The 13568-nt window shown below is 48.5% G+C and overlaps 2 protein-coding genes across 2 annotated transcripts in view; both read right to left on the bottom strand.

Annotated features, from left to right (window-relative positions):
* Positions 1–7: 7 nt before the first annotated feature.
* LOC123041225 (uncharacterized) lies at positions 8–1963 on the bottom strand. Its single transcript, XM_044463892.1, has 2 exons — positions 816–1963; positions 8–626 (listed from the first exon to the last, which is right to left on the bottom strand). Exons 1-2 carry the CDS (start codon positions 955–957, stop codon positions 451–453), a joined length of 318 nt encoding a protein of 105 aa, XP_044319827.1. The 5' UTR covers positions 958–1963; the 3' UTR covers positions 8–450.
* An 8870-nt stretch (positions 1964–10833) lies between these two features.
* LOC123044885 (protein MET1, chloroplastic) overlaps positions 10834–13568 on the bottom strand; it is a 15398-nt gene continuing 12663 nt past the window's right edge. The window contains exons 3-7 of the mRNA XM_044467766.1: positions 11783–11877; positions 11602–11678; positions 11395–11515; positions 11251–11310; positions 10834–11166 (exon numbers count right to left, since the gene is read on the bottom strand). Coding sequence (XP_044323701.1) covers positions 11026–11166; positions 11251–11310; positions 11395–11515; positions 11602–11678; positions 11783–11877 — 494 coding nt within the window. The 3' untranslated portion in view covers positions 10834–11025. The remainder of the gene's footprint in view (positions 11167–11250; positions 11311–11394; positions 11516–11601; positions 11679–11782; positions 11878–13568) is intronic.

Here is a 13568-nt window from a genome sequence, read left to right on the forward strand (position 1 = left end):
TGGTGATCGGGGTAACCGACGAGAGCATACCTGGGTCTGAGGTAATGTGAGAAGAAGCCCTGAATCCGCGATCCACCCGTTGGTGGAGTTTTGCAGCGTCAGGTTGTGGAGAGCCCCCATGAGCGCCACCTAATCCACTCCATCCGGGGCCGACGTGGTGTGGTGCTGCGGCAACGGCGGAGGTGCAGCCAGAAGGGCCGGGTATGGTACCGAACCATATGAACCCCCCCCCCCCTCTTAGCCCATCGGTACGTACGGCACACCGCCGTACTGGAGCGGCGCGTTGGTCGTGTAGGCCTGAGCTGGGCACGGCCCGAGGATCCCCTGCGGACGAGGCGTAGGCGGTAGCGAGACGGGGTACACGTACACATGCCCAGTCCAGGGCGGCGGCGAGTTGGCGGCGCCTTGATAGCCGTCGTTGTTGGTGTAGCGGCGCCGCTTGTTGTTCCCCTAGTTTGGCAAAGGAGTGCCAGGCTTGGGGCCGCCCTGCCCGAGCACAGGAGGCCTGGCTTGCCCGCCAGAGGAGGAGGCAGGGGCAGGTGGGTGCTTCTGGACGGCGAGGGCGGTGTGGGAGACGTCGGAGGGGGAGAAGTCAGCGTCGATCTCGTCCTGGAGGAGCATACCAACTGCAACATCAAAGGGAATGGGAGTTTGAGATTTCTCGATGATTTTTGCAGTCATCTCATGACGGTCCTTGTTGACGCCGCAAAGGAGCTGAACAACGAGTTCATCATCATCCAGCACCTTTCCGGCGTTCCTCAGCCCGTCCGCCATGGCCTTAAGGCGCGCGCAGAAAGAGGAGACCGGTGCGTCACCTTGCTTGACGGCGAAGAGCTTCGCCGTGAGCTGGAAGCGCCGAGAGCGCCTATTGTTGACGAACAAGGACTCGATGGAGGACCACAGCTCGGCCGTCGTGGATTCTCTGTTGAGGATGAAGCCGGCAAGCTCCGTGACCATGGAGCCGTAGAACCAGCGCTTGCCGGCTTTGTTGACGATGTTCACGCCACATCGCCGGCGCGGTTGGTGAAGTCCGGCGCGATCCAAGCCGCCACATCGTACTGGTCAATGACCTCGAGCATGAGGCCACGCCAAGTCGAGTAGTTGGCCCCTTCCATATCGAGGCGGACGCCGAGGTTGATGTGGGCACTCTCAACGCGCATCGCATGGATATAGGCCGCAGAAGGGAAGCCGGCGACTGACGGCGCGGTCTGGAGAGGGAGAGGCGTGTGTACCACAGGGGAGTGAGGAGGAGGTGGAGGAGGAGGCTGCGGGATGGAGCCCAGAGGTTGGGAGGAGGGCGCCGGAGGTGTAGCCGCCACGGCGGCGGCGGCGGCGGCCTCGGCGTCCATGGCGGAAGCAGGGGAAGGATCTAATCTGATACCATGATAAAAGATAGACTAGGGATTGCAATGCATCACATACTCGTATTCATCCACAGTGGGTTAATATATAATAGAGTACATGAGAGAGAGGGAGAGAGATACACACGCACGTAAACAGACTAACAATCGATCTTAGATCGATCGGAAGATAAGAGTGCGGCTAGCAGCCTTGCATGCGTCATGCAAGGGCGATGGGTGCATGGAGCATACGACCAGCTCTGATCGGTAACACCAAGTCCAACAGTAGACCAAAGCATAGTCTAACACCAACGGGCGTGGACCAGGGAGGCCGAGAGCAGCCGCTGAAGCGCAGGAGCAGCGGTAGACAAAATCGAGCGGGACGGTAGGCGTGGTGAGCTTGGCAAGCGCGCGCACACGCAGTAAGTTTCAGGCCCGGCCATGGTAGGTAGCAGACGGCGGCCTACGTCGACTAAAACGATGGGGAAAGGGGGAAAATCAACGCTGCTCACCGGGGGTTGGTCGATGGCGATTTCGAACGGGACCAGGGTGGACGAGGTGGCGTGAATCGAAGGCCACGACGATGACGACAGAGGTGGGAGGAGGTGAGGATGGCAACGATGGAGTGAGGCTCCGGACGAATAGATCCCCGTAGTCGATGCAGACGACGATGACGCATCTCCTGGGCAAACTCCCGAGCGTCGGGGAGGTCAGTGGCCACGGCTATGGCAGGGCCATGGTGATGACTACGTCGGGCATACGCGGGGGAAGAATAAAGTGAGCGTGGGAGAGGGGCGAGAGCGGGGAGGGGAGGCGATCTATGGTTCGGGGAACATCAGGCGACAACTCTATAAGCGGGGGCAGGGGCGGATGGCCGCCACGCACGACCATCGTCGGCAGATGGCCGCCACGGCATCCATGCCTCCTGTAGCGAGAGGTGGGAGGCAAGTTGGGGTTAGCCTGGTCCGTTTTGCTAGATGGGCTAAGGTGCCAAGTAGATTAGGTTTCTTTTCTTTTTACTAGTACTTTCCATTTACTTTACCGTTTATTTATTTAGCTACTGTTTTGTACTACCTTTTTGCATCAAAATACTTTTGTTAAATGTAAAATCTTGCCATATAATTACTATGCATTATTTTGCACTACCACAACAAGTTTGCATTCAAAATAATTTATTAAGTTTGAGTTTATATTAAAATGGGATAAAAAGGTGTTGTTGGTCTACTGTTTAATATCCAGGGGCAATTTTATATTTTTAAAAATGTTAATTCTTGCATGACAAATTGTTAGTAAATATTTGCAACCAACCGACATTTTGTTTTACCATTTGAAGAAATAATAATTTGACTTTATTTTAAATCTGAATTTGAATCGGGTTTGGATCAAAGCGAGGTTTAACAAATTAACTGTGATGACATGGCAACAATAGGAGGGGATTACTGTAGCTTAATTACGCGGTTATCACAAACATCAAAAACCTTTGGAAAGTAGCATCATACAAGATAAATAGACAAATGAATCTCATCTGGGAAACTACAGAAGCGAAAGGCAAATATTAAGCCTTCGTTATTGTTGAATGTCCTTGCAACTTTAGGCTAGTGGGAATGGATAATTACCCACCCAACCTTCGTCCTCTTCGGGAAGACTTTAGTATTGTACTGTGGGTGTTGAATGAATACCTTCCTCGCCTCTTGACCATGCAGGTGGTTTGAGAGGTAATCATCGGTGAACTACTTTGAAAAGTACTAAAAACGAAGATATCCATAAATCGCTGTTGTAAATTTTGAAATGGTACAAGGGGTAAAAACAAAGGTAAAAGAGTTAGTACCATCCTATAGTTGACTGATGTCTTCTTCATTGTGCAAACAAAGTTGCTATTATTCATCGCAAGTATCTTTATCCTAACAATCTTTCTGAGTTTCTTGACTTGACTGATATTCATGGACATCTCATTTCCCCATATGCAAAATGGGTCAAACAGTGGGTCTAAGCCTCTGACAGCAGGACCTACATGTGCAAGACCAAATTGTAAGAAACCTAAATATTAGAATGATTCCTGCAACTGCACAATAATGTGCTATTAGCGAAAGGACCATGCATGAGCAAACCTCGATGGTAAACCGCAGTGCCTCACATTGTTTCCCTGCAACACATATAAGGAAGATCTTGATAAGATTAACTGAGAGCTGCCATACTATCAGTGGAATATGTATTGAGTACAACAAAATTCGATTTATTTCTCACATGCATAACAATACAAAATTGTACCCACAACAAATGAAAATCAAATTGCAGAATTGAATCAAACAGTTAACTAGACAGCAGACCAAATGAACCAAAACAGTTAACTGAGCACGACATTGCAGAATAGAACATATACTAGAAGATAAGACATTTAACAAAACCAAGAATGCTTGAGAACAGTACTACAAAATGTAGCAATTGTTGTACCAAACTGTTAACTAAACAATACATTTCAGAACATCAGATTGCATATTAACATTACAGAGGACAAATCTCTAGAAGGCACCGGCGGTGGCCTCGAGAAAACAGCACGAACTTTATTTTAAAGTGGACAACCGCATGGCGGTGTCGACGGTGGCCTCGAAGACGAGGTGCTCCTCCAAGATCTGGCGGTCGGCACGTATGTCAGCCATAGCGACCTCGTCCGAGCGTGCGGCCGCGATTTGCTTCTCCGCTGTGAGATGCTACTGAGCTCCACGTTATACTACGTCCAAAATGGCTGTGAGCGGCGCTTAGTTGGAGGATGGGGCCAGTGATTTGGGCGGAAGGTGTCGCACCGTCGGTCGGGGCATGTGGGACCGGGAAGGAGGAGGATGGTGTGGGTGGGGTGTGAATTGCCTGAGCATATGGATGAGGCCGCGCGGCAAGAAGAAGGGTCATCGGCAAGGAGGTGGCACTGCAAGAAGAAGGGTCGCTAGTGAGAAGGTGGCGCTGCCACTAAGCAACAGTGAAGGTTTGAACTTGGAAAGCAAGGAGGAGCAATGGAAACGTGGCTTGTGGTGGGTGGGGACGGGGAGATAGATATTTCCGCGGTGGCAGAAAAATTTCGCTCAGTGCCGCGAGAAGCTAGCGCGCAAGTGTGGTACAAGCGCGGGCGGTGGACTGTAGACGACGAAGCTTCCTGCGTAAGCCAGACTAGACGGTGCACAAATATATTTTTTATCGCATCCCACACGATTCTTGCTAGTAAACTGTTTGTGGTATATCTGATTTTTTTCATTTTGTTTTGAAAGACAAAATGGTGTTACGGAGGGAAAGAATGGTGTTTCAATTGCTAGAACATTTATCTACAATGAACATGCAACTATATGAGTGCCGTGTCAAAATTTGGAATTATTCCAGGTTCGTTTGGCATTTTTATGCATTAATTGAGTTTCTAGGCATTTAATGTGCATAATTCAAATTTGAACTACAAGCACATGTTCCAGTGCACCAAAGTTTGTTGAAAAATCACATGTGTGTCTTGGGTGAATTTATAGGTCCCATGCAAGGATGGGAATGAAATTCAAACTTTTGGGCGTCGTGGCTCGGCCGGACACATTGATAAACTTGGTTTTTAAATTCCTGTAAATTCCAAACTCACATGAAAATCATGAAACTTGGCATGGTGTCATTTTATGGCACCAACATGTTGTGGTAAAAAAACTGGCCGAATTGGGACAAGTTTTGGTATAAGCTTCTTGCAAATTGGAGCTTCTCTCAAGAAGGCGTGTGGTTTCGAGGGGGGATGTGTCATCTTTGTGTGCGAAATGACATACGCTTCCCCCCTCCCTTGATTTTTTTACAGAGCAAACATAGAACTATATGAGTGTCATGATAAAATTTGGAATTATTCCGGGTTCGTTTGACCCTTTTTATGCATTAATTGAGTTTCTTGGCATTTAATGTGAATAATTCAAATTTGAACTAAAAGTACATGCTCCAGTGCACCAAGGTTGGTTGAAAAATCACATGTGTATCCTTGGGTGAATTTCTATGTTCCATGCAAGAAATGAGAATGAAATTCAAACATCTGGGCGTTGTGGCTCGACCAGTAACATTGAGAAATTTGGTTTTTAAATTCATGTAGATTCAATACTCGCCTGAAAATCATGAAACTTGGAATGGTGTCATTTCATGGCACCAACATGCTGTGGTAAAAAAATTGGCCAAATTGGGACAAGTTTTGGTATAAGCTTCTTGCAAACCGGAGCTTCTCTCAAGAAGACTCGTGGTTCCGGGAGGGAACGTGTCACCTTTATGTGCGAAACGATATACGCTGCCTCCGCCCCTTTATTTTTACCGATGCAACATAGAACTATATGAGTGTCGTTGAAATTTGGAATCATTCTGTGTTTGTTTTGCCTTTTTTTATACATTAATTGAGTTTTTGATCATTAATGTGCATAATTAAAATTTAAACTACAAGCACATGCTCCAGTGCACCAAACTTGGTTGAAAAATCACATGTGTGTCCTTGGGTGAATTTGTAGGTCCCATGCAAGAAATGAGAATGAAATTCAAATATTTAGGTGTTGTGGCCTACCCGAAAATATTGAGAAACTTGGTTTTTTAATTCCTGTAAATCCAAAACACGCAAGAAAATTATGAATCTTGGCATGGTGTCATGACATGGCAACATGTCATGGTAATTTTTTTGGCCGAATTGGAACAAGCTTTGGTATAAGCTTCTTGCAAACCGAAACTTCTCTCAAGAAGGCTCGTGGTTCCGAGAGGGAACGTGTCACCTCCGTGTGCGAAACGTCATACACTGCCTTCTCCTGCCTTGGTTTTTTTTACACAGGCAGCTTAGACTAATAGTAATTTCGTCCTAAATTTTGGAATTATTCCAGGTTCGTTTGGCCTTTTCTATACATTAATTGAGTTTCCACGCATTTAATGCACATAATTCAAATTTGAACTACAAGCACATGCTCCAGTGCGCCAAAGTTAGTTGAAAAATCTTATGTGTACTTGGGCGAATTTCTAGGTCCCATGCAAAAATGGGAATGGAATTCAAACATCTAAGCGTGTTGGCTCGGCTGGAAACATCGAGAAATTTGGTTTTAAAATTCCCGTAAATCCAAAACTCGCCTAGAAATCATGAAACTTGGCATGGTGTCATGACATGGAACCAACATGCTGTGGTAAATTTTTTGTCCGATTTGCGAAGGCGCACACAATAACAATCAACAAAGTCATTTTGAAACAAGTGTTGTCACGTTACAATCGGAAACACAAGTATTATTGAAATCGTGGGCGTTCTACTTACCATTTACGTGCCGCCGCGCGTCCTCCCTTTTTATTGGCTAGGAGGTGTCATGCGGGGTAGCTATTTGAGTACGGGAGGCATGCGATCAGACCCCTGTGAGTGCCTATCAGGAGGAGAGCCCTTTGATCTCCATCCGCCGCCCACCTCTCTCCCAACGTCTCCATTAATGGCGCCCGAGCCCCTGTTTAATGGTGTGGCTATGTCTCACTCGACTAAGATCAGACGGCTTGTATAGCATCGACTTCGACTTATAACAAGACTGACAAATATAAGGACGATGACAGTGGATAATAATTGTCTTACATATTTAAGAAGATAATTAAAAAAAGCCACATCCGGCAACTCTCGAAATACACAAGGGCAAAGAAAAAGGAAGACGCAGATAATGATCTGGCTCGCTGATCTCTACTTTCTTGATGCGTTGTTGTAGGCCGCGGAGACTACTTCTCGCGGGGAGCGGCGATGAGCTCATTCGTGTCCTCAATATGTTGCTTGAGAGCATCCACGGATTTCTCCACCAGCCTTTGGCGCTCGATGCAGAGCATGGCATCCATAAGTTTCTTGACAATGACGCCCATCCTCTTCAACAAGGCAGTGGTCTCCTCATGCTGCTTCATTGTTTCGGCTATCTTCGCCCTCAGCAGGTCGCGCTCGGTGCGGAGCTTCGCCTTGTCCTCCCCTAGTCTCCCGATGACGCTGGTAACATTTTCAAACGAGGCATTCATCTCGTCTTGCAGCTTCATCCAGTTGGAGATCCGACCCATCAGGTCAACAAGCATAGCGCGCATGCGCCTGTGAGAGTCCTCGCCGGCCCGCGAGACATTTTCGCAGGCGGCCGCGGCGCGGGAGAACATCTTTGTTGCATTCGCGGCGCGGTGGGACATCTCTGTTGCTTCCACGGCGCGACCGGACCAGTCTGCTGCATCGTCGACGCGGCGGGACCTCTGTGCTGCTTCAGCAGCGTGGCAGGACCTCTTTGCTGCTAAGGCGGCGTGGCAGGACATGTCGGCTGCTTTCACAGCAAGGCAGGACATCTCTCGTGCTTCCGCTTCCATGCTCGCCTCTCTCTGGTAGTAACCTCTCGACTCAGAACTCATGCGGGCCATGGCAGACACAAGGGGACAACGTTGAAAGACTTGTTTGTTTTTGTGGATGAGGAGTTGAGGAGGAATGTGCAGTCATCTTGGAGTAGGTAGTATTTATAACCGAATACTAATATGATCCTAAGTGAGGAACCGTTTAGGTTTTGATCGGTGTGAACATGTTTGCAATTAAATATAGCGTGGTAGTAATTTGGAATGTGATGGGATGCAGGCTCAAAATTTATTGACGGTTCTATAATTTCTAAGTGCGATACTATTCTCGGATGGCGTAACGTGGGCACGCGTTCTCGGCCGCGTATGTGGCGTTTGCATCATAGGGTGCACCACAATAGGCGATGTCAGCACACGTCTTGTTCCATCAACCGTGCGCTCGTTATTACCATCGCGCACGCTTTTTTAATTAGAATGTGTGTCCGTCTAGCGCACACACATTGATCTGTCTAACTGATTCTGTTTGTTGTGGCTAAACGCAAACCGTTCATTCGTGTGAAGTGTATGCCGTCAATCGCAGACACCTTGATCTAGCTGACCGTTTTTGTTGTGTTGCCTAATCAAAAACAGTTAATCCGTCTGAAGTGTATGGCGTTAATCGCAGACACCTTGATCTGGCTGACCATTTTTGTTGTGTTGCCTAATCACAAATAGTTAATCCGAGTGAATTGTATGTTGTATATTGCACACACACTTTGATCTGGCTGCCCGTTTCTGTTCTTCTGCCTCATCGCAAACAGTTCATTGAACTGAACCGTATGCCCCGCATCGCACACACAACTAAAATCTGAACCGTGTTTGATGTATCTGCCATCGCAAACGTTTTGCATCTTTTTGACGGTTTTTTTTACATCATCATTTGCGATTAATGCAACGCACACAGTTTCATTGAAGGGTCTTCTATTATAGTGTCGTGTTAGCACATCCTGCGGTAGTGAGATCCTGGTGGCTTCAATAGGGCTTTGATCAAAGCATCTTGGCACATTATTGCTGCAGACTTCTACCAACTTATTGAAGACTTTTTTAATGGCAGAGTCAATCTTCAAATCATCAACGCTTCCTTCATTACACTTATTCCCCAAAAAGGATATACATCTTAGTGCCAACGATTTTAGACCTATCTCCCTTTTGAACTACATCACCAAAATCATCACCAAGTTGTTGGCAAACTTACTTCAAGAAGTGATTCAAGTTAGTCCACCCAAGCCAATATGGATTTATCAAAAATAGAACAATTCAAGATTGTCTGGCCTGGGGTTTTGAGTATTTACATCAATGCCAACAATAAAAATAGCCTACCATTGTTTTGAAGCTTGATTTTGATAAGGCCTTTGACCACATTGAACACAAGACCATCTTCGAAAATTTTCAAGCTAGAGGTTTTGGGGACAGATGGATCCAATGGATGAAGATGATTTTCTCTTCTGGAACTTTTTGTGTCCTACCAAATGGTGTGCCTAGTAAATTCTTCCATTGCAAGAGAGGGTTTAGACAAGGGGGCCCTCTTTCCCTCCTCATCTTTGTTCTACTAGTTGATTTATTGCAATCCATACTGAATGAGACAATGCACAACAATCTTATTCAGGTCCCTTTGCTCAGTTATTCCTGCCCTGAATTCCCATTCATTCAGAGGCCGTTTGGATGGGAGCCGTGAGCTGCCCTTCCAAAAAATTGGTCATTGACCAGATCTGGCTGCAAGTTTGGTTGGGCACCATTTATTTGGCACGCCTAGCCCATCCCATTTCCTGCAGTTCAGTTTTTGCCAAATCATTAGCGTGGGCATGGGCAAGGGTATCCTCCGCCAATTATTTGGCTTGCCCAAGTTTGGTGGGGCAAGCTATGGCGCATTCCAAACATCCCCACAATATACTGATGACACCATTCTAGTGCTCCCAATTGTGTCTTCCCGGCTCATTCAAATAAAAAAAATCTCATTCTTCATTATGCAGATTACACTAGATTAAAAGTCAATACAACAAATCCATTCTTGTTGCCATTCATATTTTTGAAGAGATTTTGCCTGGGCTGCTTGCTATCTTGGGATGCTAGAGAGGAAATTTCCTTTTACTTATTTGGTTTTGCCTATGAGCACTTCACAATTGAGGATTGATGATTTCTTCGACACCATGCAAAGAGTTGAAAGAAGGCTCTCTGGGTGCTCTACCTTGTTATATGTTATCACTGGATGGCAGGCTGCTCCTTATTAAACACCTATATGTTATCACTGGATGGCAGGGTGCTCCTTATTATACCTGGCCATGGGAAGCCCGGCCCAACCCGGCCCAAAAAAGTCCGACCCGGCCCGGCCCGACGCTGCCCCCGGGCCAGGCTCGGGCCTAGATTTTGAGCCCGAAGGCCAGGCCGTGCCGGGCCCAGGCCCGTCGTATTTGCGTTTTTTCAAAGGTCGGGCCGGGCCAGCCCGGAGCCCGACGGGCTTTTACGTGTTCGGGCCGGGCTCAGGCCCAGAAAACAGGCCCAATGGCCGGGCCTGGGTTTTTTGCGTCGGGCTTGGCTAGGCCCGGCCCGAGGTATGGCTAGGTATACTCATTAAATGAGCACCCTCTCACTTCCTGCAAGACTGATCACACAACTGATAAACTTTCTAAGATACTTTCTTTGGAGAAAATTTGGTAGTGAGGAAAATGGAATGGCTTTAGTTGCTTGGGACAAAATCAGTAAACCAAAGCTGCAGGGAGGCTTGGGAATTCTAAATACTGATCATAATAAAGCTCTTGTCATGAAGAATGTGCATAAATTCTTCAATAGAGGTGACCTGCCCTGGTTTAACCTTATTTGGGAAGTGCATTACTCTTCTCTCCCACAAGACAAGAAGGTGGGCTCCTTTAGGTGGAAGACCCACCTCAACCTACTCCAGACTTGCAAACAGTCATGTCTGTGCATTGCAAATTCTGGGAGCACCATCTAGTTCTGGAGTGATATGGAGTGAGGAACCACTTCAACAAAGACCACCTGAGCTTCACTCCTTTGCCAAAACTGAAAAGGTAAAGCGTGTTTTGCCCGTCAAAAGCTGGCTCTTGTGTTCACCAGAAAATATATCCACATTCCGATTGGTACCTCAAGCACGATAGCTAGTACGTCACAACTTACAAGCACGATGGTAACATATTTCCTGTACATGGCCTTTGCTTTCCGAATGGAGGATTGCCATTGTTATGTACAAAGTGTATGTTCATAGAATGGTTGAAGTACAAAGGAAGGCTTAAAACATTCCTGGAGATATCTCCAAGTCTCAGCAAGAACAAACTAAAACTAAAACTGCAAGACCAAGTAGATGTGTGCAATCGATAGGAGGTCATCACTTCTTACCGAATCCAAATATGGATTTGATAGCATTGATGGCGTTCTCGTTGATAAATGATTCATCGTACTTGTTTAGTAGGGTGGCGAACTCCTCCGAGTTCCTCAAGTTTGCTAAATCCGGGTCGGTGCGAATCCTCTTCAGGAAATCAAGTAAGATAAAGTGTCACTTACTATGAACCTTAGACCCATTAATCTTGTAAAGCAGATAGTGTCTAGTTACCTTGAAGTCTTCATAGCCTGCTTTCATCGCTTCTTCAAGTGCAGAAAGACCAGCTTGTATCTGCACAAACGAACATCCATATGTGTGTATTGAGCGGCAGACCTGCAGTTTTGCTCTTCATATTGAAACAAGTAGGAGGCGAACCCGGTCGAGCTTTGAATAACAGCACGCGACATTGTAGCTGGCTACGGAAGCTTCATCAATCTCTGGTTTTGACCCCAGCACCGACTCGAACTTCTCCAACGCCTCCTCGTATTTTCCATCCCTGAAAGTTTTGTTTTCTCCGGAACAAGTCAGCAGAGTTTTCAAATTGAAGCAATCTCATTGCATCATACAGTATGTATCACCGACTTGTACAGCTTTAGCCCCATGCGAAGGTCATCTTCTCTTTGGATCTTCTGCTCCATCTTCTTCTGGTAATTTTGCATCTGCATCCAAGGTTCGAGGTTGAAACGCGCACCACAAGCATGAGCAATCTACAGATCTCTAGGAGCAGAAAGAAAAATAGACTAAAGCATGATCCTATACTTACCTGAATCTCTCTGAGTTTAGTGCTGACATTTCCGGTGTTCCTTTCAGCCCTGATGACCTCCTTGTCAGAGAACTCAGCAGCACCGTCCCATTTCCCTGGACTCAGTTAATGGTATAACTCAAATTCCGAATTGATGAATTCACAATATATCTGTCATGTCAAGACTCGCAATGAAAGAGGGCAAGTGATGGCAAGTTTCGAACGCAGCGAGCCGTTGGAGGCGACTTCGGGTGTCGCGGGCGGCGCCCTCCCTCCTCCCGTAGATCTCGCCGCTGCGGGCGCATGGATTCAGGTCCGGCGCGGCGCCGGTGTCTCTCCGGTGCGTGCGCCCGGGGCGGGTGTCGCCCCGCCGGAGACGGGTGCGTGTGGTGGACGGTTCTGGGCGCTAGCGGTGGCCGACTCCGACGAGGAGGATGGGATCCTGATGCGGAGCATCCTTCGGTCATCCCCATGGACCTTCCATCGTCTCACCAAGCACCAAGAGGACCCATGACTAGAGCACAAGCTAGAGCTCTCGAGACCGAGGTGACTTCTCTCCTTAGTGATATATCACATGATCCTCTTGAGACATGGCTACTACCTCAATCCGAAATGTTGTGCATGATTAGGTACCAAGAGGACCCTCCCGAGGATGCACATGAAGATGGTCCAGACCCCAAGTCCACGGAAGAAGAGAACCCACGGAAGAAGGCAAGAACAGCCTCCAGGCACCGGACATCCGGCCAGGACCCCGGACATCCGGCCCCTCGAGATCTACACGGCCAGGACTCTGCAGAAGAAGCTACAGGGACCGGACATCCGGCGTCCGGCCCGGACATCCGGCGTCCGGCCCGGACATCCGCCCCTCCTCACCGGAAATCCGGCCAAAATCCCGGACATCTGGCACTGGCGTCTAGGGAGCACAGAAGGTTGCCCCGTCAGCCCGGACATCCGGCCAGCACCCCGGACATCCGGCGCCTCCCGAAGCAACGGACATCCGGCCCCTCCGAGCGGACATCCGGCGTCGCCCATCCGGAGAATAGAACGGCCATCTGCACCAGCCCGGACATCCGGCCCTTCAGCCTGGACATCCGGCCCCTCACGAGCCACCGGACATCCGGCCCGACGCCCGGACATCCGGCCTTCCCTGTCTGCGCACAGTGTAGGGCCGAGGCCCATGTACCCCTCTTCGCCCCTAGACTATATATACTCCATCCCCACCTACGTTTTAGGGTCAGCATTGGGATAGCTCATTTAGAGATAGAGCTCTGCTCATCCATACCGGATCTACTCCACGTGAGGGACCGTGCCTCTTCGGAGAAGATCCATTCGGATTCAAGGCCTCCATCCGGAGAAGACAATCAAGACCTCCTCACAGAGAAGAACGGTTACTCTTGTATCTTCCTTTGTTGATTTTGGATCTCGTGCTACTTTGTGCTTTCGGTGATCTAGCCCTTGTGTGATCGATTCCTTGTTGGTTGAGTGTTTCTCTCGTTTCTCCCTATGATTTCCCTTGTGTTCTTCCGCGCGTTCTTCGTGTTTCCCCGTAGGATCCACTCCAAACGTGAAAGATCGGCCCCATAGGGTTCCGCCCTACATCAGATCCCCTCGCCGCGGCTCGGTGCCCCCTCGTCGGGTGCGACTGTGGGCGACTTCCGTGCTGCAGGCGGCGTCATCAGGAGCTGGCCAACGAGGGCAGCGGCAGCGTTTTGCTCCGAGCGGCGGTGGTTCTTGGGAGATCGCGGCACGGTTTTGGCGGCCGCCGTCGTCCTCGACTCCGGGCCAGCAGGGAGCTGGTTCGCCGGCG

Source organism: Triticum aestivum, chromosome 2B, assembly GCF_018294505.1.
Source record: "Triticum aestivum cultivar Chinese Spring chromosome 2B, IWGSC CS RefSeq v2.1, whole genome shotgun sequence".
Lineage (NCBI taxonomy): Eukaryota > Viridiplantae > Streptophyta > Magnoliopsida > Poales > Poaceae > Triticum > Triticum aestivum.

What these genes read in the sequence shown, in the direction of transcription:
- LOC123041225 (XM_044463892.1), bottom strand. Translation starts at nt 957, where the DNA reads ATGGTCACGGAGCTTGCCGGCTTCATCCTCAACAGAGAATCCACGACG. An exon ending in GCTCTTCGCCGTCAAGCAAG is followed by an intron (nt 627 to 815) that starts GTGACGCACCGG and finishes TTGATGTTGCAG; the next exon opens with TTGGTATGCTCCTCCAGGAC.